This window comes from Corvus hawaiiensis, chromosome 3, assembly GCF_020740725.1.
Source record: "Corvus hawaiiensis isolate bCorHaw1 chromosome 3, bCorHaw1.pri.cur, whole genome shotgun sequence".
NCBI lineage: Eukaryota > Metazoa > Chordata > Aves > Passeriformes > Corvidae > Corvus > Corvus hawaiiensis.
The window spans coordinates 15,118,647-15,144,569 of NC_063215.1; the positions used below are offsets into that span (position 1 = coordinate 15,118,647).

Below are 25,923 nucleotides of genomic sequence, written 5' to 3' on the forward strand. Positions count from 1 at the left end.
TTTTTCACAGCTTCCAGTTGAAGATGACATTGATCTCAGTGATGTGGATCTGGATGACTGGGATAAAGATGAGCTGTGAGATCTTCAGGAAACTTCTTTTCTTGGGAAAGTCTGCGCAGCAGTTTGCAGCCTGGATCACAATCAGACAGATTTTTCAGTGGCCTTTTCATGGAGAAGTAGCACATGACACACTGTGCTATTGGATGCACTGCAGCAGTGGACTGTACGCATCTCAAGAAAACATTGCAGAAATTCTATGAATTGTCATAACCAGTAAACTTGATTGTATTCTGTGTAACAAATATTTTGGGGACAACATGGATATTTCTTCGGAACATCTTGGTTTTTATTTTGTTGATAATGTGCTGTTTGAGTGTTACTGGAGGCTGTTAGTGTAACCAATTTTAACTGTAATTTTTTTCATGGAGGTGGAACCTGCTCAGCTTCTGTTTCAATTAAAGAATAAAATATTTTTTGACACACAGTGTTAGTCTTGTATAGAGTAAGAAAGGTACACATAATACAAGCAGTCCCATTTTGGATGGCTCTTGAAAGTGAACTGTAGAATAGAGAGGCTTGTGCAGAGGGGAGTCCTAAACCACCTCCTTGCTGTGAGATCTTGACAGTTTGGCCTAAAGCCTGGTAAGATGGACAATCTTAGTTTAAATGCTCTTCAGTCTTCCTTTTCCTATTCCTTCTCAGGGGCTTTCTCTTTCTTTGTGCCAGACTTCATAACATCATTTATACATTGGAAGTGGGGTTGCTGCTGCAATGAGAGATGCTGGGAGCTGTTGGTCTTTCCCCTGGATTAGTGATGAAGCTAATCCATGTTTTAGGGCGTAAGGATTTCCAGGTGCTAACAGAAAACCACCCTGCTGCTGTCTCCAGCAAATTGTGTAATATTTCTTCACTTCCCATCTGGCATTGTTTTGATCTGAATTGCTATTTCCTTGGAAGGGGAATCAGGACTGGGAATAGGGATGTTTACTGCTGCTTTTTTAATAAAAGTACAATTATTTTATTGCTCTCCATGTCTTGTATATTGGTGTCTAGTGAAGTGACCCTGATGTGATCAGCTTGTTTATAAATAAGGAATGAAAGAGCTGAAAGATTCCCCTTCTTTCAAGGAAATAACATAATGAGGATATTTGTCATCTTGTGTCTGTAAGAGATTGCCCATAGCTCACCCCCATGAAAGGCAGTGTCGAAACCACAGGCAGCCAGCAGTAACTGCTGATTCCATGCAGGAGATGTGCTCCAGCTCTTAAGTCATCCCAGCAGATGAGCTCTAGTGGAACTGTTCTAACTGAAATACCTTTGCAAAAACTAAACTCATGAGTACTTGGGACTGTAAGTCATATTATGATAAGTTCCACAGCACTTTTGAGGATCTTTCCTCTTAAGCTTTTGGTTTTTTTGTTAAATTAAAGGAACTTTGGGCTTTGCTCTGATGCTTTCTACTTTTTCTGTTTGGATTTTTTTAAGTTTGCTTTGTTAGAAAAAGAGGACTGTATACACCTAGTAGATCCATTAGCCACCACACTTTAAATTGTTTTATTTCAAGTCCAATAGATATTCCATCTTTGTACTTTACCAAAAAAAAATAAATACTACCATAGTACTTCTGCCTCTGAAATATATTTTTGTAAAGCTATGAATAAGAGATGCTTATATTGTAGTCACTGTAAAAATTACTAGAAGTGGTAGGAAGATTATCCTGCTACAGCATCTGCATTATAATTTGACTTTCAGCAGCTAAAGATTGTTTTACAGTAACATGAGAGGCTTGAAAAGTAATAGATGAAGCTTGAGCAATTCTTCTTTAACTGCAGTCAAGAAGACTGAGGTCAATCTTGAAATAGACGTAAGGATAGTATTCTTGATTACTCAGTTGTAGCCCAGGGATGTCCATGCCAGGCTGCAAAAGGAAGTAATGGCTTTAGTACCAGTAACCCAAGCTGCAGGGGATTGCTTTTGTGCTCCTCTCCCACAGGTGCAATGGAACTTTGTATTTGCCATGCTTAAGGTGGGGAATTCACCACTGAGAATCTGCTCTGCTTCTTGTTTCAGGTTGCCTAATGTAGTTAGCATTGAGAATGCATGCTTGTGCTATGTCATGAACTTGTAGCATTTTTGTGTGCTTCAGCTTTAGAGCAGCTCATCTCTGTCCCCCCTTCATGCAGTGGGACTCGTGCTTGCCGGTTTTAGGCTGTTTTGAAGGCCTGCTAGCTCATTGCTTTAGCCTAAATTGTTTTGAATTGTAATTCAAGATATGGGGAGGAGAACGCAAGTACTGCTGCTTGCTGAAGGCCATTATTTATGAATGACAGCCTTTTACAGGGGACAGAGGTGTCACAGTCCTAGGATTTAGTTCCAAATTAATTTTTCTTGCTTGTGTTGATCTGAATGTTTATAGTAGATTTTAAGCTTTTTATGTAGAGGAACAGCCATAATTGAGCTGACCTGTTTTGTTCTGGTAGCTGTAAACGTCAGATGCTTCAACAGAAAATGTAAGCAATCTCTATGCATCTGCCTCATCATCTGAGCCTACTCTAATCCAGTTTGTAACGAGGTGGGATTAGAGCTGCATCCAGGGCTCTTAGCATTGCAAGATGTGAGGAGATGCATGCTCTAACCCCAGGACAGTGGAAGTGTTCATTTAGCTAAGCTGAGAGAAGCTACATCCTGTGTACTTGCAGTCCAAATACATACATCCATTATACTTGCTGCTGCAACTTCATCCAGGTGTTTGAAGACCACGTTCAGGACGTCTCTCAGGCGCTTTACAGACTTCCTATTTGGCTGCAGCAGCATTGCTTGGAAATTCACAGGGAGGCCATACCTCGGAATACAACATATACGATCATCTGCTGGGAAGGGGCACAGCTGTCTGCTCCTGCCCTTCTCCCTCCTCAGCCTCCAGGCATGCCAGCTGGTGGTCTGTTGCAGAAACAATGCTGCCTCCTTATTGGAAAGCATTTTCTTTTTGAAGCCAAAAGTCAACTAAACAGTCTCTTTCTGTTTTCCCCTTCCCTGTATGTGCCCCCAAAGAATAGTTTTTCATCAGATTCATATGTCACCTTTTTGGTGGACATCTGTATTGTCTCCTGTGAGCTCCTGGAGTGAAGTGTGTAAGACAAAACAAGGTGTGTAAGGGTTCCTCCCACAAAGGAACTGGACCAGGAAGAGAGCTGTACGTCTGACTTCCCCAGGAATCTCTGCCTGCACTCTGTGTTTACCCACTTACCTCAGGACAGATTCAACAAAAACTCTCAAGGCTTTCACGTGAATCCAAGCCACAAATGCTTCACTGAAGTTCACCTTCAGCCAGCGCAGTAAGGGGCCCTGTGAGAGCAGAACAGTGCTGTGATCCCCTCACTGAGTGAAGCAGCTCCACAGCCAACGCTGCCACTGAGGCCATTGTGGGCTGCTGGGATAGTTCCCAGGCAGCCTGATAGTGGCTCCCAGTCTATCAGAAACTCAAGCAACCTTGGGCAAAACATGTTATTTATCCCGTGCCTCAGTTTTATGGGCTAAACGGAGCTCGCTGGAGATTGTTGGAACCACAAAGCTTTTTCTGAGTGAGATGCTTAGGCAAATGCTGGTAGCAAAGGCCACCACTATGCGGGCCATCAGCTCATGAGGTGCTCACTTACGTATTGTTGTTTTTTGTCAGAAGCTAATTTCATCAGCTCTTCCTTTTCACATTTCAGTTCCTTCTCATCATAATAAAATTCTCGAACCATGAACCTGCAATGGAATGGCACTTGGTCTCACAAGCTGTAGTCCAGGCAATATGCACATTCATTTCTTTTTCTCCTGGAGAAGCAAGTGTGGGAAGCTGCTATCCATTTAACAAGTTAAAAGCATGTGGAGGGTGGGAGTTGAAGTCACCCTCAGAAAGCCAGCTTCCTGCTGTCAGCAGTATGAGAGCAGAAAGTACAATTCCAGGATCTGTAACTTGGAGCTTATAGAACAGGACTACTGATTCTGCTACCAAAGCTCCTTCCCACCCTGCCTTCTCAGTGGCTTTAGGATCAACAGCAGCCCAAGCAGTCAAGAAGTCCTAAAAGCAGTGATGGATTCAGCATGCTGCACACACAGCAAGCCACACCTTACCCTCATCTCGCTAGCCTGCCATGCCCAGCAGTCAGTGCTTCTTACCTGTTCTCCCTGGCTTTAGCCTTGAAGTCATCCATCACTTTTCTAAATAGGGTCACAGTGAAGAGTCCTCCCTCTGCATCCTCAGCAATCATTCTGTGGGAGGGAAATCCACTGCTATGATTTGACATGGCAAATCCCTCATGCCTTTTTTACCTACCTCGCCTTCCCCTTCTGCAATTCTTTTTATTTTCATTTATGATACTGAACAATACCCTGCTTTTTGGAAACTGCTGTGACTGAAACAGGGAACAATGACTTTACTTGCACTGCCTACTCTATCTCCAATGCAAAACTCAGTTAGTTTAGTTCCTGAACCCACTGTAGTATACACACATTCTGCCTGCCTGATTTTTCTGTGTTTCCTGGTAATATTCCCCTACCTTTACATGCATTTGTGGTTTTGAGACAGGCAGTAGCAAATAGTTTGTTTCTTTCTCTGTGCTTTCCACTTTCTCCATTTCAGGTAATACTCAGTTCTTGTGCCCCGGACCCAATCTCATGGTCTGTGTGAGCTGAGCAGTGGAATACTTAAGTCCTAGGAAAGATTTTTCACCCCAGGTGAAAGGAGGAGTTAATATGGCATTTACTAGTGCAAATGACAGTATGCTGAATTATTCTATCCTACAACAGGAAGCAATTAATGCAAATTTAGTGGTTGATCTTTTTATAAAATACTTTCCACAAAACTCTATGTGATTGCACATGTCTGAACTATACCTCAATTAATGTAATAAATTGCCTGTTTTACACAAAATGAAGCAACGGCCTGGTTGAAAGCAGAAAGAAACAGATTACTGGAAAAGGGAACAAGCTAATTGTAAAGAAACTGACTTTTGTTCTTTCATCCCTACTTCCCTTCAACAAACTAATTTCTATTTGAATTGCAAATATGTTAATGCAGAGCCTATGCATTAGACTAGGGATTTCCTCCAGGATCCACCAATTTAAGGGGCTGAAACATGACAGGAATCTCTGAAACAAACAGGGAGCTGAATTTTGAATTTCACTTACTTGGTGGAGCGAGGCACTACCATATCCGAGAGTGATTCATAGGTCTTCTGCCACTGTATGTAGCTTGACCTTTGAGCAACACAAAACAAAGCACAGTAAATAAATACTATATATTGGACAGCAAATGTTGACATATGTAGCTAATTAAGCTAATAACTTAGGGTAGAAGGGTTGAGCTCTTTGTGCTGGGTTATGTCATTAAGATACATTAAGCCTCTCCTATCCTTTCCTCTCCTAGTCACCAGCTGAGATGTTTCCCTCAGTGCTACACTCTCAGTCTTCAGTTTGGATCTTGGCTTGAGGAAGGGTCAACATCAGGAAGCTGATGGGGGGAAGAACGTGGCACACACTTCCAGCCTGCCACACAGTGTCCCATGCTCCAGGACTCCTGCACAAGCTGCTCTGATCCACAGGTAAGTGTGCTACATCTGCTGCGTGCAATCCCAGAGCTGATCTGGTGCTAGACTGCACTCATGGCAAGTGCCAGCACTGAGAGAAAGGGAACAGGGGGATGGTCAGAGTTTGCAAAGAGAGACGTCTGTTTTTAGGGTGAATAAACTCAGACAATAAACCCAACAAACTTACCTCAGATAGCTTTTTGCAACCTGGTTTTCACAGACAGAAGAGTGATGGTGCTGTATGTGTATATTGGGACTGGGCTATATGGAGAGGAAAGTTTTGTGTAGGGCTCTGAGGAGAACATAGTGTAACTTCATCATTGGTGGCAGGCATCCTATGTGCAGGCACTTACAAGGGCACAGCCAGCAGAGACCGTGAGTGGGACAGCTCTAATTCCTTCTAGAAACTGGCTATGCTGCAGTAAGAATCTGTTTTTCTTTTAGCTCATACTATTCCTATCAGGAGACTGATTGAGGACCCACTTGTAACAATGAAAAACCTACATCCCAATTGTCCTGCTCCAGTTTTGGCACAGTCTTTTGTCTCCTTCTTTTGTGCCAGCACCACTCTTGGCAGAAATTGTTCTTTCTTCTTTGCTAAGGGTTTCACCTGTGTCCCAGTAAGGGCACTCATGAGCTGCCCCAACCTGACCTGCTATTGCCCAGTTCCGTGCTTAGGCCTGGGACTCAATGCCACATGGGGTGTGTGCACACACTGTTGCCTTACTTTGGCACCACAACGAGCAGCGTGATAAGATACTCGGAATTCAGAACAAAGTCTTCTTTGTGCACTATGTCTGCCAGGGTCCGGGTCAGCAGATTTCCCCTACGGTGAAGAAGACAAAGTAAAAATAACAGCAGCAGGAACTCAGCAGCAGAACCTTGGAGGCAATGTGCTGTGGGTGGAGGTGCTAATAGTAAGTATATACTGGGGTAGAAGAAGGCCCAGAAGGAGGTGGCTAAAGGACACAGCTACATTTCTGAAATGGCTGTTTTGTTATTTTTACTGCAACTAAAAGAATCAAAAAGTAATTAACACTAAGGAAATTATATTGGTGACTAGCACATGGCTAGTTTATGCCCTTCATGTGAAATTACACCATTCTGCTGTTATTGTTTTTACAGTAAGGGTGTAAATGCTTGGGATGTACACATCTGCTCCCAGTCATTGCCACATCTTGTGGGAAGCACCTGCTCTCTCAGGAAGCCTGTTGAGCTGCTTGTGTGACCATGCTGCAGGCAGTGACCCATGTCAGTAGGGACCTAAGCCACCACAGGAACCCTGGCATTCCTGGACTGCCGTGGACAAGCACACTGACTGAGACACCTCCTGCTGAACGGCAGCGAGAGCAGCAGTCTCGTGCACAGGTGGAACCTGCAGGAGGTCTCCACAGACTAAGCCCATCTGATCACATTAATTCCTAGGACATCTAGATGTCCAGAACTGGCTGTGTATGGCTGGAAGGCACTAGGTGGGTAAGAGAAGAGCAGCTGCCCTCCCTGTCACTGGGTAGGAGTGAAGAAGGACCTAAACTAGTAGTTTTTGGTTTGAGGTTCACTGGGCCAGTCTAAATATTAATTAACTGGCTGGTAACTTTTTAGATCTTTTTTCAACCCTGGCAGCTATTTGGCACTGGTGGACACCAGAGTTGTCAGCATTTAAAGGTGGATGGAATGGTGAGAGGAAGATTGTCCCCTGGCCATGAGGTCGTCATTCTTCTCCCTCCTCACATTGCTGGAGCCCTGGCCAGCAGGCTGCCTCTGCCCTGTACCCTGTGGCCAATCCTGAGTAGGAAACATATGAGCATGTGTTGGGTGAGGGCTTGCACAGCACCATCTAAGTTGCTTTAAATTTACTACTTACTGGATTTTACCATTCTCCCCAGTGACATCCTAGAAAAAAACCCAGGTATCAGCACTGACATAGGCAAAGACCATAAGCAGATGAAGACAGGAGAGAGAACATTTGAGAAGCCCGAACAGTGTATTACCTGAACCAACAGAAGGAAAGAAAGAAAACAAAAATATAAGTGGGATGCTGGTGAGGTACAGGATCAAGCAAGACAGAGCTGTTTCCTTCCTGGGGAGCTCTGCAAATGCCACTCAGAACATAAGTCACAGCTCCATGTGGCAAAGGAATCCACCAGTTGACACAGCTCATCTAATTTCTGACTCTCTGAAATCCCATCGGAGCAAAACTGGGCATTTGGTTTTGACTTTTTCCAAGACTGCCTGCTCACACTGTCAACAAAATCCTATTAGGAACTTCACTCTCCCTGAGCCAGTTTTGAGACATGCTGATGACACCAGCTACCCCACCACCTGTTTTCACTGGGTCTCTACATGCTCAGCATGTCCCAAAGATGGAAAACTTGTTCCCACCAGAACACATGTGGTCCACTGCACAGCAATGGGTGTGAGCACACCCTGCCATGCAGCAGCATCCCCAGTGCAAAATACTTACATGGTTTTCTTCTCCAGGCTTTGCAAATTTCCTTTAATGTTGTTGTACGCAGCTGATCGGGCCTTTAGGTCTGTTTCTATTTGAGTCACTTGCTAAACCAAAGTGAAAAAACAGAGTCAGTGCAGTATTCGAGGCCTTGTTCTCACCTGTCCCACTACTGCTGCACCTTAACACAGAGACACAGCTGCCAGTCCCCCTAAAACCACCAGCCTGGGGCCAAGAGGGAGCTGGTGTCAGAGCTCTCCTGGGGCAAAGGCCTCTGCAGAAAGTTGGGTTCAGTCAGCTGTTGCTGTTGGTGTGCTAGAGCTCTACCTAAGGGGCAAGTTCATGGTTTCATTTGTTACCTACATTGAACAACAACACATCATGCCTTTCTGAATGAACTGACAGGGTAAATAATTCATCCAGCCTGCAGGCATTTGATTTAATGTCAGACCAACAATTTCACAAAAAACACCTCCGAAGTGGAGAATAATATGGCATTATATGAAAAAAAAAAAAGAAAATTACAATGAAGGGGATTACAGTGCAGAAAACTATCAGTGTACTCTAGTGAATCTGATAAAGTGCTATATACTTACAGACTGGATAGGTTTCAATATATGCATCATTATTATTGCAGTAGAAATTAAAATAATATCAACTGCTTCAGTAAAAGTATGTGCTTCTGAGCTTGCTCCTGCCCAAACCAAAGGCAAAGCTCTCACTGACTGCCATGAGAGGAGGGATCACAGCCAGCCAAAAGACATGCTACCTCATGATGACATCTTAAAATCTGGAGTACAATTTACCTTTGCTAATGCTTCTGATATATTCTTCAGCGGCTGCTTTATGGGATATTTGGCCATGTCCCACTCAAACCGTGTCAAGTAGCTAATTAGGTCAACTGAAAATGCAAAGAGATGCATGAAAGCAGATAGTGTACCAGATGGTAGGTCAAGGTTTGGGGAGTAGTCCCCAGCTATAGCTTAGGCATAGTTTTGAATAACTTTAGAAAGTTAACCAGAAGCCCAACTCTGAATTCGTATAGAGATTTGATCTAGATCAAATCTGCACAGATCCTATGCCCAATCTAATCAACTTTCTAAACATCCCCAAACTTAAACCAGAAATCTTTTCTGCATTACACCTAAGAGTACAGAAAATGTGTAAAACTATCTGTATCAGCAGGACACAGCAGTATACAGCTATTCTTCTTCAAAGCAGAAACAGTTTTGTGTAATCTCAATCTTCATTTCTGCAATATGACTGAATTTAATACCAGCAACAGCTATCAGGAAAATACTTTTTGCTCAGAATCAGCAGTAATACTCAGGGTTGTTGAGAGCTTGAGCAAAGGTATTAAGAGCATAGCAGATGTCACTTCTCCATGATTCAGTCAAGTGCTCACTAGAAATCAAACAAATTCAGGTGCGATGAGGAATTCCTCATTGACCTTGCACACAGAGGTTCCTGTTTCACACAAAGCTAGAGACTATTTATATAAATGAATACATCCAGTCACAGCATCCAAGAACAGAAATTCACAGCAAGGACCTGTGCATGCAACCCCCAAAACAAGGCACACTCGGACCATGGGGAGCCATGGCTTCTTTCCAGAATCAAGGGGAAATTAACACATACAACACCCAGCTCCTAGAACAAGATTTTCCTGTTCCACTGTTTGAAGATCAAAGGTTCTTGATGTTAGAAAACATTAAGGCTTAGTACATTATGGTACCAAATAAGGAATACTCCTCCAGTAGCTCATGGAATCAAACAGCTCTTTGTCTGAGTCCTGAGAGCCTTTGGATGCTGAACACACCACCACACAGTGTTCTTGCAGATGTTTATAGGATGGGACAAAGTCACGCATCCTGCCACAACAAGGAGAGGGGCTGGGACCGCCCCCTGGAAGGTTAGGGAGACAAGGGGAAGGCAGCAGACAGGGTCTCAAGGTCTAGAAAAAGAGGCCAGAGGCACTGTCACCTAAAGGGTGGGCTTCCTTCCAGACCAGGAGGGTAAACATGGAGAATATCTAGGAAGTTGCTCTGAGGTGATGGGGAGCAAAACAAGCTCAAGGCGCCAAGTAAAAGGACATGCATGCTGGGGCCCTACAGTGCTCTTTGCTGCCTTGTCCAGGGAGTGAATTCAGTCCCACAGCAAAGCTTGAGCACAATTTCTTGTGGGCTGGACTTTGAGGGTTAGGGGAAACTTTTTGAACCAAGATGCAGGAGAAGGAATGTGAAAAACTGTGTAATTGCCACACTACCAGGCTGAGGGTACTCCGCGGTCTCATGTGATACTGAATACCCTTGGCAGGAGAGCACTATCCTTTCCATGGGCTTCTCTCACCCCACAACAGAGTCAGTTTACCCTATTAGATTTCCAAAGCATGGAAAGTCTTATGTTAGGAGAAATAGGCTTCTTAGCAAGAGATAAACTGCCTGGAAGGCAGAGAGCACTTGCCATGGCAGTATTCTCCCCCTCTTTCAAAACCACAGCTGTGTCAACATCCCCCACATCCAATGAACAGGAGTCACGAGGCAAAGATCCAACCCTTCCTGCTAATATCTGATCAGGAATGAGCAATTTCTCCTGCACAGGGAGGGCGTAGAAAAGGGAGAAAACTGCAGAAGGCTGGGAGAGCTATGACACAGCTGCTGCATGCACAGTTCTCCATTGGTGCTTGCTTGTGATCTCTGTGGGGAAGGCAGAGAGGTCAAAAATACTTCAGCAACAAAGTTCACACAGCGTTTTCAGCACAGGGTACACAACACAAGGATTTCACCCTGCTGCCTCTCTTCTAAGCTCATGTGCTTAGGCTTTGCAGACACAGGCTCTTTAAAGACAGGCACTGACCTATTTATAGCTGATAAGATATAAAAGCTCCCTGAAGAACTTCACATGCTCTTTCTATCCTCACATTCCTAGAATCTCAGCAGCATCCAAATGTTGGGCAGTTGAGCACAGCATGAGTTCTCAGCCCAGTTTTTCAAGCTCACTCTGGAGTGAGCTTGCCAGTGCTGGCTGGCACTGGTGCCGGTTAGCTAAGCAGCCTGATCTTGGGGATGGCACAAACTACTGTGAATACACTATCAGAGCTGTGTTTAAAATGCCAAGCAGTCCCAGCACCCTGATGCTCCTGGAATGGCATCCCTCATTTATGCAACCTGTCAAGTCACTTCCAGAAGGCTTCACACAGCTGCCCACTTGGGAGAGGTGATTCCTACCAGCTCACAGCTGCCCAGGGAACCCACAGCCTGAATGTCTCATAATCTAACTTACACACCCAGCTCTAAAAGGCAATGTTAAACACTTCCCCTCCAAAACACTTAATTCTTCAAAATTGTTATGCTTCCCATTTTGCTTTGTTTTGGGATCACTATAAAGAATGGAGTTATTTCACCACTTACCAAATTTTTAAATTCATTTGGGCTTAACATTTTCATAAATGGAAGAGAATTTGGTATGATTCTATGAAGAAAAGCTTTACTTACATTTCAAGAAAGCTTGTTTATGCTGTTACGATATATTAAAAGTTTCTATATTACACAAGCACACATTTCCCTCTATGAGAGAGAAATTTCCATGTGGCTGCTTTCAACTGTTGTCCACCGGAAAGCTCTATGTGTGTGTGTGTGTGTGTGGACGCATTCATGTAACTGAAAGTGCTGTATTTTTTACTACTTTGCATTTTTCTTCATAAAAATCTAGCAAAAAAACTTTTTAGACACCCAGCCACCACCAAGCTGCTATTAGAATTATATACAAGTGAGCTAATGTCAGTGTTACTTAAAACTGAGTTTGTCTTTGGATGGTCCAGTAGTATGAAACAGGACCACACAGCAAGAAATCGTATCTTATAATTTTGTTTCTGATTTCACAGCCTCGAGGAAGACTTCAACTTTAGAGTCCTTTTGCTAATCAGAAAGGGAAGGAGGAAGAATTGGTACAGTAAAGTTGCTGATGCTTATGAAGACTGACACTGGAATGTATTAGGGGAATCCTCATATACGAAAGCTGACTTCATTTTTTAAGATGATGTCAATAATCTTAGAAAGGTTAATGTCCTAATTCAATACAATTTGTTTGGATGACCAAACCCAGACAGAGGAAATTCGTAACACATGCAAATAATTTCCACATCCTTCTAATACGACACACGCAGAGCTGATAGGAAAAAAAATTATGTAAAAAGGGGAAACAAAGGAAATTAATGAAACCTGTTGTTCCTCAAGTCATAGGGATATCGTGATCAAGCTACGAGGTTGTTACTTGAGAAATCCATCGTAACCTGATCACTGTATCTCTACAACGAGACCAAGACTTGTGTCTAGCACTAATATGCACAAATGCATGCATGTAACAACACCACAACCATCAGTCCTCAACATACTTTTGAGACATTTCATTTTATCCTTTAGCCCTGAAACACAGTAAGTGTGATTATTGTATTTCTCGAACAGTTGCACCCATCAAACATCAGTCTTATATCATTCAAGGACATTTCTAAAAGAACTTCCTCCCCATTCTTTACGAATACAGGTCTGAAGTACAACATTGCAGACAAAGGGAGATGGAGTGTGCACTCCTAGTTTATTCAAAAGCATCATTCTGCAAGTCTGTAATCAGCATGCATAACACATCAATTTTGTTGTATTTTTCCAGAACAGCTGGAAAATGCAAATCACTAACAGATCACTGACAGATGTCACACAGCCATATAGAATGAGATTTAGGTGCCCATAAGAAATCAAGCCCAGACAGGGCACAGAAGTGTGCTAGGTCATGTTAGGAGTGAAGAAGGATGTCTCCTACTTTCATCTTCACTCCGAAATTAACTTCTGCTAACTGAGAAAAATGGGAGCAGGCTAGATATGTTCTTATAAAATGTTGCTGATGGTTGTCCTTTCTAAAGCATGAGGGTTTTAATTACACATATTCATATTCTGAAGCAAGCAAAAGCAGCATCAATGTATTTAAGCCCCCACACTCATAGCACCTACCTCCATTGGCCAGAAGATTTTCCTGGACTTTATCTTTTGAGTCCTCCATAACTTCTCCTATGTACTGGGCGATTTTCTTTATTACACTTAAGTGTAACAAGAGAAACTTTATTAGTGAAGAAACAAAATTATTATAAAGCAGTTTTCACAATGATCTGATAAACACAGAAATGCCCAAACAAAACACTTCTGAAGCAAGGCAGGTTAATTTGCAATTCAAATGATGATAAACAATCTATGACACAATGCAGAATTAAGTGTCTTACCTCTAAATACACTGATCTCTTCAAAAACATCGGCAATGTCATTTTGCCAGTGCGCTGGACTTACAGAAGATCAAGATTCAGTCTTCTGTACACTCATTATACACACAGCAGAAACCAGAAGGCAAGAAAGGCAAGAAACTAGTTTAAAACCCCCAAGGTGACAAAAGAACAGGAGGCTACATACAGACATTGACTGCAAATCTCTTCCACAGGATGCTAAAGAAACCCCTAGGGATTGCTGAGAAAAGGTTCTCAGAAAATACTCGGGAAAATAGCAGTTTTGTCTTGCTTGATGGGGAATTTCTTTCTTACTCCTTTTCTTTGGGGGACTCTTTCTCTCTTCTCTTTTAGCATGGTGGACAAGACACTCCTTTAAGGTGTAGGAGAACTAGATTCAAACCCTTCTGCCCAATTCAGACTAGTGATTTGTACAGAGACCCTCCTGGAGAACACTGTCTCCACAGAGTCACTTTTCTTTGCTTATTTTAAGAAATGGATTCATCAAGTCCCTCTAGCAGTAGATCCCCCTGTCTCTAGTCAAAGTACCTGTCTCATACAGGCTGAGAGACTTACTGGTTGTTCAAGTGTCCTTCTGCACTCAAAAATATTCACAGAATTTGGCCTGCAGTTCCCTCACTGTCCTAGGTTGACTACACCTTGGAAAAAACCCAGCAGCTACAAGGTTACTGACTGATTATTAAATTGGGAGAGACATGAAGTGGACATAATCCTTGGCATTGTGAAAGGGAGTATAATGGCAGGCTTCTTATCTCTTTCCTTACTGAGGGGAGACTACTACAGCTGCAGATGAGCTGGAGACTGAAAGGGCATCTACAGTGTTTGGACAATGTGTTGTGTGACATCCTAGGGTTTTCAAGAGCAGGAAAGGGACTTTGGGCCAGGATACCAGGAAAGCATCAGAGAAGAGGATTTTCTTTCATGCGCTGCAAAGCATCTATCTCTGTTCCTGTGAAGAAACAGTCTTAGGAAAGGTTTTCCAGTTCTATGACAGGCAGGAAAAATCTGAGATTGCTGATGCTTCCAAGAATGCAGTACTTAAAATTTAAGCTGTTTAGGGTCAATTTAGTCTGAAGAACAGAAGGTATTACTGAGACCTTTCAGTATATAAAGGGTACTTATAAGAAAGTGGAGAGAGGCTTTTTACCAGTGCCTATAGTGACAGGACAAGAGGCAACAGTTTTAAACTAAGAGTAGATTTAGATAGGACATAAAGAAAGAAATTCTTTACTGTGAGTGTGATGAGGCACTGGCACAGGTTGTCCAGGGAAGTTGAGGATGCCCAATCTCTGGAAGCATTCAAGGCCAGGTTGGATGAAGTTTGGATAGGGCTTTGAGGAACCTGGTCTAGTGAAAGGCGTCCTGTCCATGGCAGGGGGTTGGAACTAGGGGATCTTTAAAGTACCCTTTCAACCCAAATCATTCTTCTCATGACCCTGGACAGGTGCAGTTTGGAGTGCCTGTAGGAGGCATCTATACCCCTATGCTCCAGTTCACATCACCTTCTCAGAGCTGCTGCAGTTTTTCACCACCTGGCTGCAGCCCCATAGGGAGCTGGCACCAGCTGAGGGTTGCTGAAGTACAGCACGTTGCCCACACTCAGGCTGTGGGGGGGTTGAGGGATCCAGACAGAGGTTCCCTTGTGGGGTACAATGCTTCTCTCACGGATCTGGAGGCCGAGGTAAGTCCATGGGCTAGAGTGCTGCACTTTGTCCTCACAGATCTCAAACCCTGCTTCTTCTATGGCTTCAATTGTCTTTATAAGAGTTCTGTCCAAGTAAGTTTTTTCTGATGCACAGATTAGTATGTCATCCATATAGTGGTAAATGATTGCTTCCGGGAACAGGGGACAGAACGTGGGCGATGTACCACTGGCAGATGGTCAGGCTGCTCTTCATGCCTTGTGGGAGGACGAGCCAATGGTATCTTCTGAGTGGGGCTTCATCGTTAAGAGAGGGGATGGAGAAGGCGAACCATGGTGCGTCCTGGGGATGGAGCAGGATGTTAAAGAAACAGTCTTTAATGTCTATGATGGCCAGCAGCCAGTCTCGGGGCAGCATCGATGGTGATGGCAGGCCGGGTTGGAGGGGGCCCATGTCTTCAATGACTTCATTGATCTTTCGTGGGTCCTGGAGTAGTCTCCATTTGTCCTTGCCGGGCTTTTTCAGTACAAAGACAGGGGAATTCCAAGGGCTTGTGGTTTCAGTGATATGACCTTTGTCAAGTTGCTCTTCCACCAGGGCTTCCAGCACGCTGAGTTTTTCTTCTTCAAGGGGCCACTGCCTCACCCATTTTCGATTGTCAGTCTTCCAGGTGAGCAGGGGAGTAGATGGCAGCGCGCGTTTCTCAGTGGCCCCAGTCAGAAATCCTGGCTGGGAATGGTAAGGGTGGCACCCCACTCGGGCGCCAGTTATTACAGCTGGTGTGGAGTCAGTGGCTCTGACCCAGGAAGAGGTGACCGGCCCAGGGAGATGGTCCCAAAAGGAATCACCTTCCCGAGGCCCGGTGTCTTCCCTCAGCTGCTGGCAGAGGAGCCCTTGCAGAGACTGTCAGCTCTTTAGTGATTATCAGCTCATGATTCCAGCTCAGCTCTGCAGGGCAGCCTCCAGGCCAAGCCAGACCAGAGAGAGACGAGAGGCTCGTGTGGCTGGTTCCACACGAAGGCAGCTTTATTGTTGGTTCCCTCCGACAAAGGGGAAAGCCAGGGATGAGAGCTCTCTCTCACAGGGGCAGAGGCCTTTGCTTTCATAGGGATACAGGGGATGGGTGAAGGCCAATGGGTTACAAAGGATCTGCATAGGGTCTCCTAAAGGATTGTGGGTCTGTCTTTTCTCTCCATGACCAAAGAAGTGGTTGCCTTTCCAGGGAGTCCTGCTGGGCGATTGCAAAATCTCTTATCTCAGCAGAGATCCCTCCAGGGCAGGGGCTGGGCATACTCCACATTCCCTGACCTCTGCAACCTTGCCAAGCACTTCTGCGTATTTCAGCTTGTAGATAGAGCTGGTTTTTGTCTCCTTCATGATGCTCAGAGAACCCAAAGGATCTTGGAACAAGACAGCAGCTGGTAAAACCAGCATAGGATGAGGCTAAAGACATTAGGGAGAAAGCAGTTTACAGGGATGTTTTTAAACCAGGAGCTTCTCCAAGGGGCCTGAGCTGCTTTCATTACTCTTGAGTGCAGCTGGTGGCTGACCTGACAGGTGGGAGACAGCTCTGGCCTCTCTCCATAGATACAGAGGGTGGGACAGTTGTGAGCTCTCATGCACCTGACGGTCCTACCTGCCCAGGCAAGGCTTGGCTCCTTTCCAGCCCACACATCCTGTGGTCTCTGCAGCAGGATAAAGCCACAATGTGTGTAATACACTGTGCCAGAGAAATGTTCTCCAGTCCTGCCTTAGCCTCTGTGCCTTGCATCACATTCTGTGAAATGCAAGTGGGATTCACTCACCCAATACATTTCCCATGCAAAGACAGAACACATCCCCTGCACACCATGATGCCTGGGGCAAATGACAGGAATCAGACCCCTGGAGGAGCCCCACTGACTACACTGACATCCAACAATGGGCAGTTTTCACAGCCAACCATCAGATCTCTGCCTTTAGATGAGATTAATCTCATCTTGAGCAAATACCATGTTAACATGATGCATTATAAAAGGAGTTTCAGCAAAACTGCTTCAAGAAGTAGTAATAAAAATCTGTAAAGAGAGTAACTCCATTTAACCTACTATTATGTCTTGAGACTCTCATGTTTTGCTTCTGCAACTGCTGCAATGTCATTACCTTCAAAAAAAAAAGAAAAAAAGTCTAACACTCTTTAAGTGATACTGAGAATGAAAGGGTGCTGCCTGCCAGACCTCCAAAACACTGCAGGGAGCAGAAGTCCTGCAATCTGAGGCCACTCCCAAGTATGCCACTGACCAAGGACCAGAGAGAACTCCCGGGTAAGAGTGATCCAGGAGACTGTCAGCTTTTGAGAGAGCTTCATGCTACCACAGGATGACATGGAAAAACACTCCTCCCCCCTGTGTAAATAAATAATAAAAGTATGTGGAAACAATAGCTCCTGCAAACTCTTGCCCCTTCTCTGCTGTCCTGGCAGGTGGCAGCGCTGACAGGTTTGCACTGCCTGGCTTTACTGGCAGCTGTGTTTATCCAGCAACAGTTCAGCAGGCAGCTCTTTCAGAGGACCAGGAACATAAATGCTCAGGTCATCTGAACAGGCTTGTAACCCTCTGGATGCCATTTACTTCAACCAAGTATGAGTGCTTGGCATTTTAACTCTTGAATTACAATTTAGACATAAAACCTGAGGCATTTATTTAATGCAAAATGCTTTTGTATGTCCTTGTGGGACTCACTCTGCTAATACATTTGATTATTCTGTTGTTTTGATTAATCCTTGCTGATTATTCTCTGTTACTACTCTAATGTTACTACTCTAATGCATTTTTCTTATTTTTCAAAACATCTTTCTTATTTTTAAATCTTGTTGATCCTTCCTGGTTACCTATCTTTACAGGCAAATGAGACAAACAGGAGGAGTCCTTGCCTCAGCCGATTACAGTGGAAGGGCCTCACTGACCCCTTTGCTCAGTGCCTAGAGTCATTACTGGCATTAAAGGGACAATTAGTGGAGTAAAGTGGTGTTCAGCTTGAACAAGAAGCTGTACCATGCTGGCAAGTAAAGACAAAGATAAGAGAAGGAGTCGGTAAGCCTAAGGAGCTCCTACTGACATTTCACATATAACTGCCCTCCATGATCTTACACGGATTCTGCAGTCAGCTTTTCAGAAGTCCTAATTCTTCACAAAGCTGAGAATTAGTTATGCCTTTCTGAAAAACCACTTCTGATGATTCCTGGCAGCCCTCAAACCCAGACCACACAGTTGCTTCCTATCTGCTACCCTGACTAGAGACACAGAATCACAGAATATTCTGAGCTGGAAGGGACCCACAAGGATCATTGAACTCTTTCTATTAGAACAGATAGCAGGTATTGGCACCGTCTCTCCCCAAATTTGCCCCCATTCCCACTTCCTCAAGAATCTCTGCAACTGAACAAGAAGCTGGAATGTGTTACAAAGAATATGGGGCAGTATTTTTGGCAGTCACGGTGGAGATGGTTTTGTCGATAAATTAAGTTGCTCTGTCTTGCTTAAAGTCCTGAAAAAGCAGTATGGTTCAGTTTTAGGTAGTCCTGTGAGGAGCAGGGTGTTGGACTCGTTGATCGTTATGGGTCCATTTCAACTCAAGATATGAATCATATTCTATGATTCTAAAAGATCAATCTTGTGTGCCACCCAGAGTTACCAGATGCAATCATCCTAATACAGCCCTTAGGTAGCACCAGTAAAACTAGAAAAAAAAAATCCTATGCAGAAATGTATTCTACCAGACCAACTTTTACTTAAACTGCCTAGCATAGATTCAAACAGTTTATATCAGGGTTTCTGTACGTCTTTGCAACTGCCACACCAAGATCTATGAAAGGATTGAGCATACTTAGACAAGAAAATGCTTATCAGTCCAGACTGGAAGAAAAAAGGCAAAAAGACCCAGAGCTAACACCTGCCTCTGTGACCAAAACTACATGTGAGGTACACTGCCAAAGCAAAAAACAGGACAAAGCAGAAAAACCCAGCAGCTTATACTTTCATTGCCTCAAAGTCTACCTTGTGCCATGAAGTATCTTAAAACCTGGCATTTTCTCAGCTTGCTGTACTACATTATTCTTTTGTACACCCAGGTCAGTTTGTCCCAAAAGGCAAACTTGGCAATTGTCAGCAAGGAGATCATGTGAGTCTTTCCTTAAGTAGTTTTGATGCAATGTGAGTAAATATTCTGGTTTTTAAGGAGTTTAAAAGCCTGAGAGGGAGGGGCTGGACTTCATTCAAAAGAATATAATCGTTAAAACTCCTCTATCTGGTTGAAAAGGCATAGAAGGCTCAATAGAAATATTCTGTCAGAACAAGATCAGGGAGGGCTTCATATTCTCTAAATGTTTTATCAAGTTTCTGGATGGGGTGGGAGGATGTTCTTTAAAACAAAAACAAAAGCACAAAATAAAACAAAATAGCACCACAACCCACCATTTTAAGCAGTTTCCTTATGAGAAACAGCTTCCCTAGCACTGCCACTCAAATGGATTGCTGTGCTGACAAAACTACCGTGGACATAATTCAGCTAAAGTTTAAGGAGTGATCCTTTTCTTTGTGGTAACTCCATGACAATCAACACAAGGGTTAAACGAAGTGTATCCACTTTAGTCCAGTTGTAGTCCAGGTTGAACTAAGTCAGACCAAGGTGAACACAAGGACATACCATCCCATAAAAACAATGTCTCTCATTTGTAGGTGGTAAATAAGATCTATTTTACCTTTCAGCAAAGCTATCAAGTTTTCCCAACTCATCTGACAGACCAACAAGAGCATCCAGTGTCCCCACCTGTGCAAAAGATGAGAATTAGGTGAAAGATGCACAACTCTGTCTAAGGCTTCTGTTGGCAGAGCCTTAAGGAGACTGACTTTTCCTTAGCACATGTGAATTTAACAGTTTGGCAGAATTTTATTTACTTGGTGGAAAACAGTAGCAATTCCTTTACCCAAGAACTAGGGCATAAAAAGCCTTTTCTAATAAAGGAAAAAAGTATGTGTAGTCTCAAGATTACACGTCAGTGCCTTTCTTCCTGTTTTCACTTCATCCTCTATCATCCAGCTGCATAGAATAGTCTTTAACCTGACAAAATAGCGATAAGAAATGCACACAAATAATGCACTCATACAAGCAAGTCAGATGTACTGAGAGAACCAAGGGAAGCAGAACTTATTCAAAAGGGGGTGTCTGTCTATTACCAAAGCAAGTCTCTCGCAAAGCAATTTCTGACCAACATCTGCTCTTTGAATGACTGTCACAGTCATAACCCCATATTTATGGTATTGCAGCATATTGCCAAACCTTTTCTCGTAATGTTGCCAGCTCAACATTATGAAGGGTCAATCTAAGGGAGAAGAAACAAATTTTATGTAGAACAAATAGAATGTGAATGGGCGTCTACAGATATCCCAAATGCTTTACTTTAACATAAGCAGATTCACACCAGCAGTGGGTTAAGGTCCACAGATGGTAAAAATAAGGTCCATAGATGGTGAAAATCATATCAATCTCAGGTGTGCATACAAAAAAGCAACACTCTTCTCTGTCAGTAGTCTTGCTGCCATGGCTGTGGAGAGTCAGCTACTCCCTTTGCATTAGTAATCCATTATGTACCATACTGTATGACTCTCATGATTAGGAGCAAATTGTACATGGAATGCAATTGATCAGTTATTTAACATCTCACTCATGTTCACTCCTTATACATGTACTCTTCCAATGTGAAGCTCAGCTTCAAGCACAATGACTTACTTCTCTGTGTGCAGTTGACTGAACAAAATTCAGCCCCCAAACACAATCTCCTACCCTCTACATATTACCCCAAAAGATAAATCTGGTATTTATCCCAAAAGTCCTTAGCCCTGGCTAGTGCTGCTGTGTTGCCCATATACAAACCCCTTCCTCACTTACCTTTAAGTCTGGAATATGGAATTTGCTGTTGCTGGACAGGTTGGATTTAGATGTCACAGTGTTCATTCTCTCCCATGCCTGCAGATTTGTTTTGTCTCCTGGGGCAGAAATCAGCCAGAACTCTGACATGATCTAATATTTTCCCTTCACTCCTGGTCACTGTAGAAACTCAAAGCAGGTAAGCGGCTAAAAGAGCACCACACAAAATGTGTTCTTCCCTAAGAACAGAAAGAGTTAGAATAGATCAGAGATTTTTCTCCTTCAGAAACACCAGGAGAGTGAGTCAGTCCTGTGTCTCAAGCTGAAATGGAACATGACCTTCTCCAGAATGTCATGGAAAGAGTGTGGTTGCTCCTTCCTTCTCAGGGTTGTTCCACCCAGTTTCTGCATGAAGGAATGAAGCTTCCTCCTCCCCTTTTCCCTCCCAGCCTGTTCCATTTGCCTTGCGCTGGAAGTTCAGTGCCTGTTGGGGAGCTTGGGGGCTTTACCAAACCACCCAAATGTAATAAAGCATTTCTGCTTGATAAATATTCTCTCTCAAATTGTTGGACATTTGCAAGGAAAAGTGAAATCAAGACCTCTGCTGAACATAAAGTCTGCAAAAGATGCCACTGGCAAGCCAGAGTATTGCTCTCCCCTGTGTTTTTTCTTCCCAGGCTCGAGAAGAAGGAGCTGGAGGAAGGCGAGTCCTGGCGTACGGAGACGGTATCAGCAGAACCACGCAGATGGAACAGTGGCGAGAATAGAGGGGGGACAACTACCGTGGTGTGAAGCAAAGAGGGGAGGGCAGGAGAGTGAGCAGCTGGCACCACACCGCAATCCCCCGTCCCTTCCCGAGGACTCCCGCGGAGCATCCCCGCCACACGCCCTCGCTCTCAGGTGCGCGGGACAGGGCAGGTGCGGCACTCGCCCTCGGCACCCGCGCCGGGCCCCGCCGTGCCCGAGCGCTGCCAGCACGGCTGTGGGGGCTGCCGGGGCCCCGCGGGGCACTGCCCGCTGCTTGACCTGCCCGCTGCTTGACCTGCCCGCTGCCTCACCCCCCTGCCGTACCTGCGGGCGCCGCTCCCCGTGCCCGCGCCGCTCCCAGCCCGGTGGCTCCCGGCGGCTCCCGGCGGCTCCCGGCGGCTCCCGGCGCGGACGTGCCCGGAGCGGCGGCCGGGCAGGGTCGGGGCGGAGCAGAGCGCAGCGGGGCGCGGGGCGGCCGCCGCATCCACGGGCGGGGGCGAGGGCGCCAGGGCTCCCTCCTGGAGCACGGGGGGCTGCTGCGCCTGGTGCCGTAAAAGCTCTGTCACAGCTCTGACTACGGCAGCTTTGCATCTTTTTGCTGTCTTTTAAACTAGCGCAAATAATGCAGAGGCCATTTGTTTTTATTAAACGCTGACTACCTTTAGCAAGTCTGAAGGTTTTGGAATAATTCAAGAAACTTCTAGGAAACTCTTGTTTCTGGAACTTCTTTGGGTGCTTTATTTAACAAATACGCGGTGCAGGAATCTGCAAGACAGTGATGCTTACATTCCTGGAGATGCTTCTTCCTTCGTGTGTAGCTGTGGCTTTTAGTCCTTAAGTAAATCTTGAGCTTGTCCTACATTCCGTTAAGCTTGGTTAAGACATTGGGAGTATTTCATGGGTTGTGTGGAATTATGTTCTCCAGGCGTTTCTAATCCAGGCATGTTCTGAAGGAAGCAAGTCTAAAAACTCCGTACCTGCCTTTGAGAGGCATCTGGGCAAGAGGGAGTCGAGCGCCTCACTGGGGGTTATCCAGTTCTCATCTTCCAGTTGAGTGGTCTAATTCCTGTGTTGTCATACAGCACTTAGGCAATCTCTGCTATTACTGGGGCTTATTTTTGTCAAAAGATGGTGTATTTTTAACTCATGTTTCTCTGTAACAAAGATAAATTCAGCCCCCACAAGAAATTACGCAGAAGGATGCTCTTGGTTTTCCACACGACCTGTTGTAAATCAAGAGGGTTTGAGATGCTGGGGCCAGGCAGGTGCAGTCACGCACAGAAGCAGAGCTCTTGACACTTCCAAGAACCTTAAATGAAGGCCCCTAAAAGATTTAAGTATCTTCAGCACTAGGAAGAAGCAGCTGATGCAAGGCACCCTGAATGATGCCATGTAAAACATGCTTTAGGTAGCTAACGTGTAGGTCAAGGTCTTAGGCTCTAAATTTATAGATTCTTTAGATTAGCCAAGGATTCATCTTCCTTTGCTTCTCTTTAACATTTTTAGTGATATATAAAAAAGCAATACATGTGTGGAGGAGGAGAGTCTTTACTGAAAGCACACCAGAAAAAGACACAGAAAAGATCTGTAGCTGAAATAACCATTTTGAGGGGGCTTTTTCCTTGCTTTTTTGGGTTTTTTTTCCCTTTCTGGGCTAATTAGACATTCAGTTCCCATAAATGCTATGATTCTAATTCTTTTCAATCATAGTGTCCCCTAGGGCACAATAAAGGGTTTTCTGGAAGTTATAGAAAAAAATGAACATATTGATGTGTGAGATGGCATTCACAGTGGAAGTGATTATTGTCTACTCCTTCTTTTTTGTTTGTTTCTTTAGACTATACACTTTAATAATGAAAACATACTTAACTGAAGTTCAAGTATCTACATCATGTATATTTACCCACAGCTTACAGGTCTGAAAGGCACAGTAGACCTGATCGCCTAGGTAAGGCAGTTCCTTCCCATATCAAACCAAGTACAGTTTTCACTGGATCCCTGCTGCAGTCTCAAGCTGTGGAAATGCTTTACATGATTAATTTTAGAAATGTTACATTCTCATAATCTCTTTAAATTTAGAATCGTGTAAGTTGAAACTAGTGTTAACAGATGAGAAAAGTTCCTTGCTGCAGTGGTGCTAGATTTCAGGGATTTTTTTTCTGCACAGATGGATGCTATAACAAATAAGGTAAAATTCAAGTTGTAGGGTTGTTGGATTTCTGGATTCTACAATATACACTACTTCATTCCTGAACATTTTTATAGCAGGAATACCATTTTTCTTTTTTTCATGTGGCTTTTTTACTGTTATTGATGTGAAAAATATCATGCTACTTAATTTATTGTTTTAAAAGAAAATTACCAAGAAAACCTGATGTTAGTGTCTAAGCAATGTCCTGTTTAATGTTTTCCATTATCATATTTTGTGGGTTTACTGCGACTTTTTAATCTTTTTTCTTTTTACCCCATTACGTATTTTTAGGCTGGATGAGGCAGTGGTGAAGGTGGAGGGGAAGGAGCAGGCAGCTGTGGGACAAGGAGCGTGCTGCAGTCTGGTTGGTAACACAGTTCTGCCAGCTCATTTCCCTGGCTGGCCCTGCATGTGGTGCCATGTGATCTCAGAGCTGTCTAATTCCCTCATGATCACCACGTGTCTTTATGCTCCCTTTGACCCATCAGAGCAATGAACTTTTCTGTGGCTTTGCCTCTCTCAGTATTTATGAGTACTTCTTCAGATGCCACACTGAGGGAGCAAAACGCTGCCTCCAAACAATCACTAAGAGTACTGAAATATCCTACTTGAAGTATCTCCCAAGACATCTTTCTCAAACAGATAACCAAAATCAATTACCTAGATAATTACAACATTGACACTAGCAGCAAAGCAGCTCTCGCCAGTGTTTTACACCTCTAGGAATTCTTTGTAGGTTCAGACCTCTGATGCTGCTGAATGCCTTTTGAGGTGCCCTGGAATATCCTGTTGGGCCTTCAAGCTGCTGTTCTAGGATAACACAGGCCTTCTGCACACCCCAAGTAACATCAACAACCCCCTGTGAATGTTTGGGATTCCTTATGATATCCTGAATAGAGGACAAGTGAACTCAGAAATTTAGCTGTAAATATCTATGAACAGCTCATGGTGCTCTAATTATACTGTGGAACCTGATGAAACTCACTCCACGGAAGACACCCAGTGGCTGCTGCACCACACTCCTCATGCTCCATTAACTGCATTTACCAGGGATGAGATTGAGCTGCCTGAGCTTCTACTGCCACCAGAGATGTCCCTGCACATCCTGCCTGGCCTCTAGATTACACTGCAGAAGGGTATGGATTTTCCACAGGTCTTGTGTCAGCCCCATCTAGGTGCCCTGGATACCATATAGCATCTCAAATGCCACTAGACAACCTACATTTAAGCAAGTAAAGCTTTAACTCTCTGAAATGGGAGCTTAAACACCTAGCTTAAACCTACAGGTACCTATATTTAGGTGTGCTCATCTCCCAGGAATCTCATTTCTAATGCCCTCTAACACAACCTAGAACAGAGCTCTTTCTAGTCATGTTGGTATCATCATTGTTGCGATACATCATCCAGGGAACACCATGCATAACTTATTTGAAACAGCTTCAGATTGCATTTTGTGCCAGTTACACATTGTTAAAAATTTAGTTGCTGTTTTCATTGTTTCTTCAAGATGCATATAGACTGGATACACATTATTTCAGTCCTTGTTTTTTGTCCTGTAAATTGGAAAAGGAATGGTTGGAATTTTGGATGTTGGTTTGTTTTCTTCTTTTTTCAACAGCAATGCTACAAAGCAATAGAAACGTGTCTTTTTATGGCAGCTGGCAAGGTTCTCATCAGCAAACCCTGGACTTGCTGTTTTCCATGGCTAATGGACACGGTTTGCCACAGGGTGAGAAAATTAACCTCCTCCACCAAGGCTGCCAGAACAACTCCTGCCTTCCTGCGTTCACACGAAGACCATCCAGAATGACACGACAGTTTGCCTGACGGACACTCCTGACGGACAGACAGCGCTCTTTGTGTGCGGACACAGGACGGGCCCGGTGGAGAGGAGCACAGCTGCCCCGGCTCCTGCCCTCTCTCCACATCCCCTCTCCTGCAGCGCCGCGCTCCGGGGCTCGGGGACCGTGGGCAGCGCACACGGAGGAGGCAGCAGCGGAGCTGCTTCGCTGTGAGCTGCAGACCTTGCTGTCCCTGGTTTGCTGCGCTTCCCCCGTTCTCCCCCGTGTGAGGCAGGAGCAGAGCCGCGGCCCCGGGCCGCCCGCCCCCCCGGGCCACGGACGCCGCCG

The 25,923-nt window shown here is 44.3% G+C and overlaps 3 protein-coding genes across 5 annotated transcripts in view; 2 read left to right on the forward strand and 1 right to left on the reverse strand.

Annotated features, from left to right (window-relative positions):
• The window catches only part of PDIA6 (protein disulfide isomerase family A member 6), a 15,626-nt gene extending 14,005 nt beyond the window's left edge, over positions 1-1,621 (forward strand). Inside the window, exon 13 of the mRNA XM_048298907.1 lies at positions 11-1,621. Coding sequence (XP_048154864.1) covers positions 11-79 — 69 coding nt within the window. The 3' untranslated portion in view covers positions 80-1,621. The remainder of the gene's footprint in view (positions 1-10) is intronic.
• On the reverse strand, positions 1,425-21,199 carry ATP6V1C2 (ATPase H+ transporting V1 subunit C2). 3 transcript variants are annotated; one of them, XM_048298908.1, is made up of 12 exons: positions 20,878-21,028; positions 19,691-19,758; positions 13,026-13,111; positions 8,829-8,923; positions 8,038-8,129; positions 6,301-6,399; positions 5,176-5,244; positions 4,165-4,257; positions 3,657-3,750; positions 3,248-3,345; positions 2,713-2,842; positions 1,425-1,918 (listed from the first exon to the last, which is right to left on the reverse strand). In XM_048298908.1, exons 1-12 carry the CDS (start codon positions 21,004-21,006, stop codon positions 1,823-1,825), a joined length of 1,149 nt encoding a protein of 382 aa, XP_048154865.1. In that variant the 5' UTR covers positions 21,007-21,028; the 3' UTR covers positions 1,425-1,822. The 3 variants fall into 3 exon arrangements, with proteins under 3 accessions (XP_048154865.1, XP_048154866.1, XP_048154867.1); XM_048298909.1 differs by lacking the exon at positions 6,301-6,399 and having other exon boundaries at positions 20,878-21,198; XM_048298910.1 differs by lacking the exon at positions 1,425-1,918 and having other exon boundaries at positions 2,750-2,940; positions 20,878-21,199.
• LOC125323720 lies at positions 21,184-25,637 on the forward strand. The gene is made up of 4 exons (XM_048298912.1): positions 21,184-21,379; positions 21,534-21,756; positions 24,086-24,158; positions 25,413-25,637. Exons 1-4 carry the CDS (start codon positions 21,184-21,186, stop codon positions 25,602-25,604), a joined length of 684 nt encoding a protein of 227 aa, XP_048154869.1. The 3' UTR covers positions 25,605-25,637.
• The last annotated feature ends 286 nt before the right edge of the window (positions 25,638-25,923 follow it).

Coding starts and splice junctions, on each gene's coding strand:
- LOC125323720 (XM_048298912.1), top strand. CDS start 21,184: ATGGAACATGACCTTCTCCAGAATGTCATGGAAAGAGTGTGGTTGCTC. Junction 21,380..21,533: donor CTTTACCAAACCACCCAAAT/GTAATAAAGCAT, acceptor TTTTCTTCCCAG/GCTCGAGAAGAAGGAGCTGG. Junction 24,159..25,412: donor AAGGAGCGTGCTGCAGTCTG/GTTGGTAACACA, acceptor TTTTTTCAACAG/CAATGCTACAAAGCAATAGA.
- ATP6V1C2 (XM_048298908.1), bottom strand. CDS start 21,006: ATGTCAGAGTTCTGGCTGATTTCTGCCCCAGGAGACAAAACAAATCTG. Junction 6,400..8,037: donor AGCCTGGAGAAGAAAACCAT/GTAAGTATTTTG, acceptor TCTTCACCGTAG/GGGAAATCTGCTGACCCGGA. Junction 1,919..2,712: donor CAGCAGCAAGTATAATGGAT/GTATGTATTTGG, acceptor TTCCTTTTGCAG/CCTGGCATGGACATCCCTGG.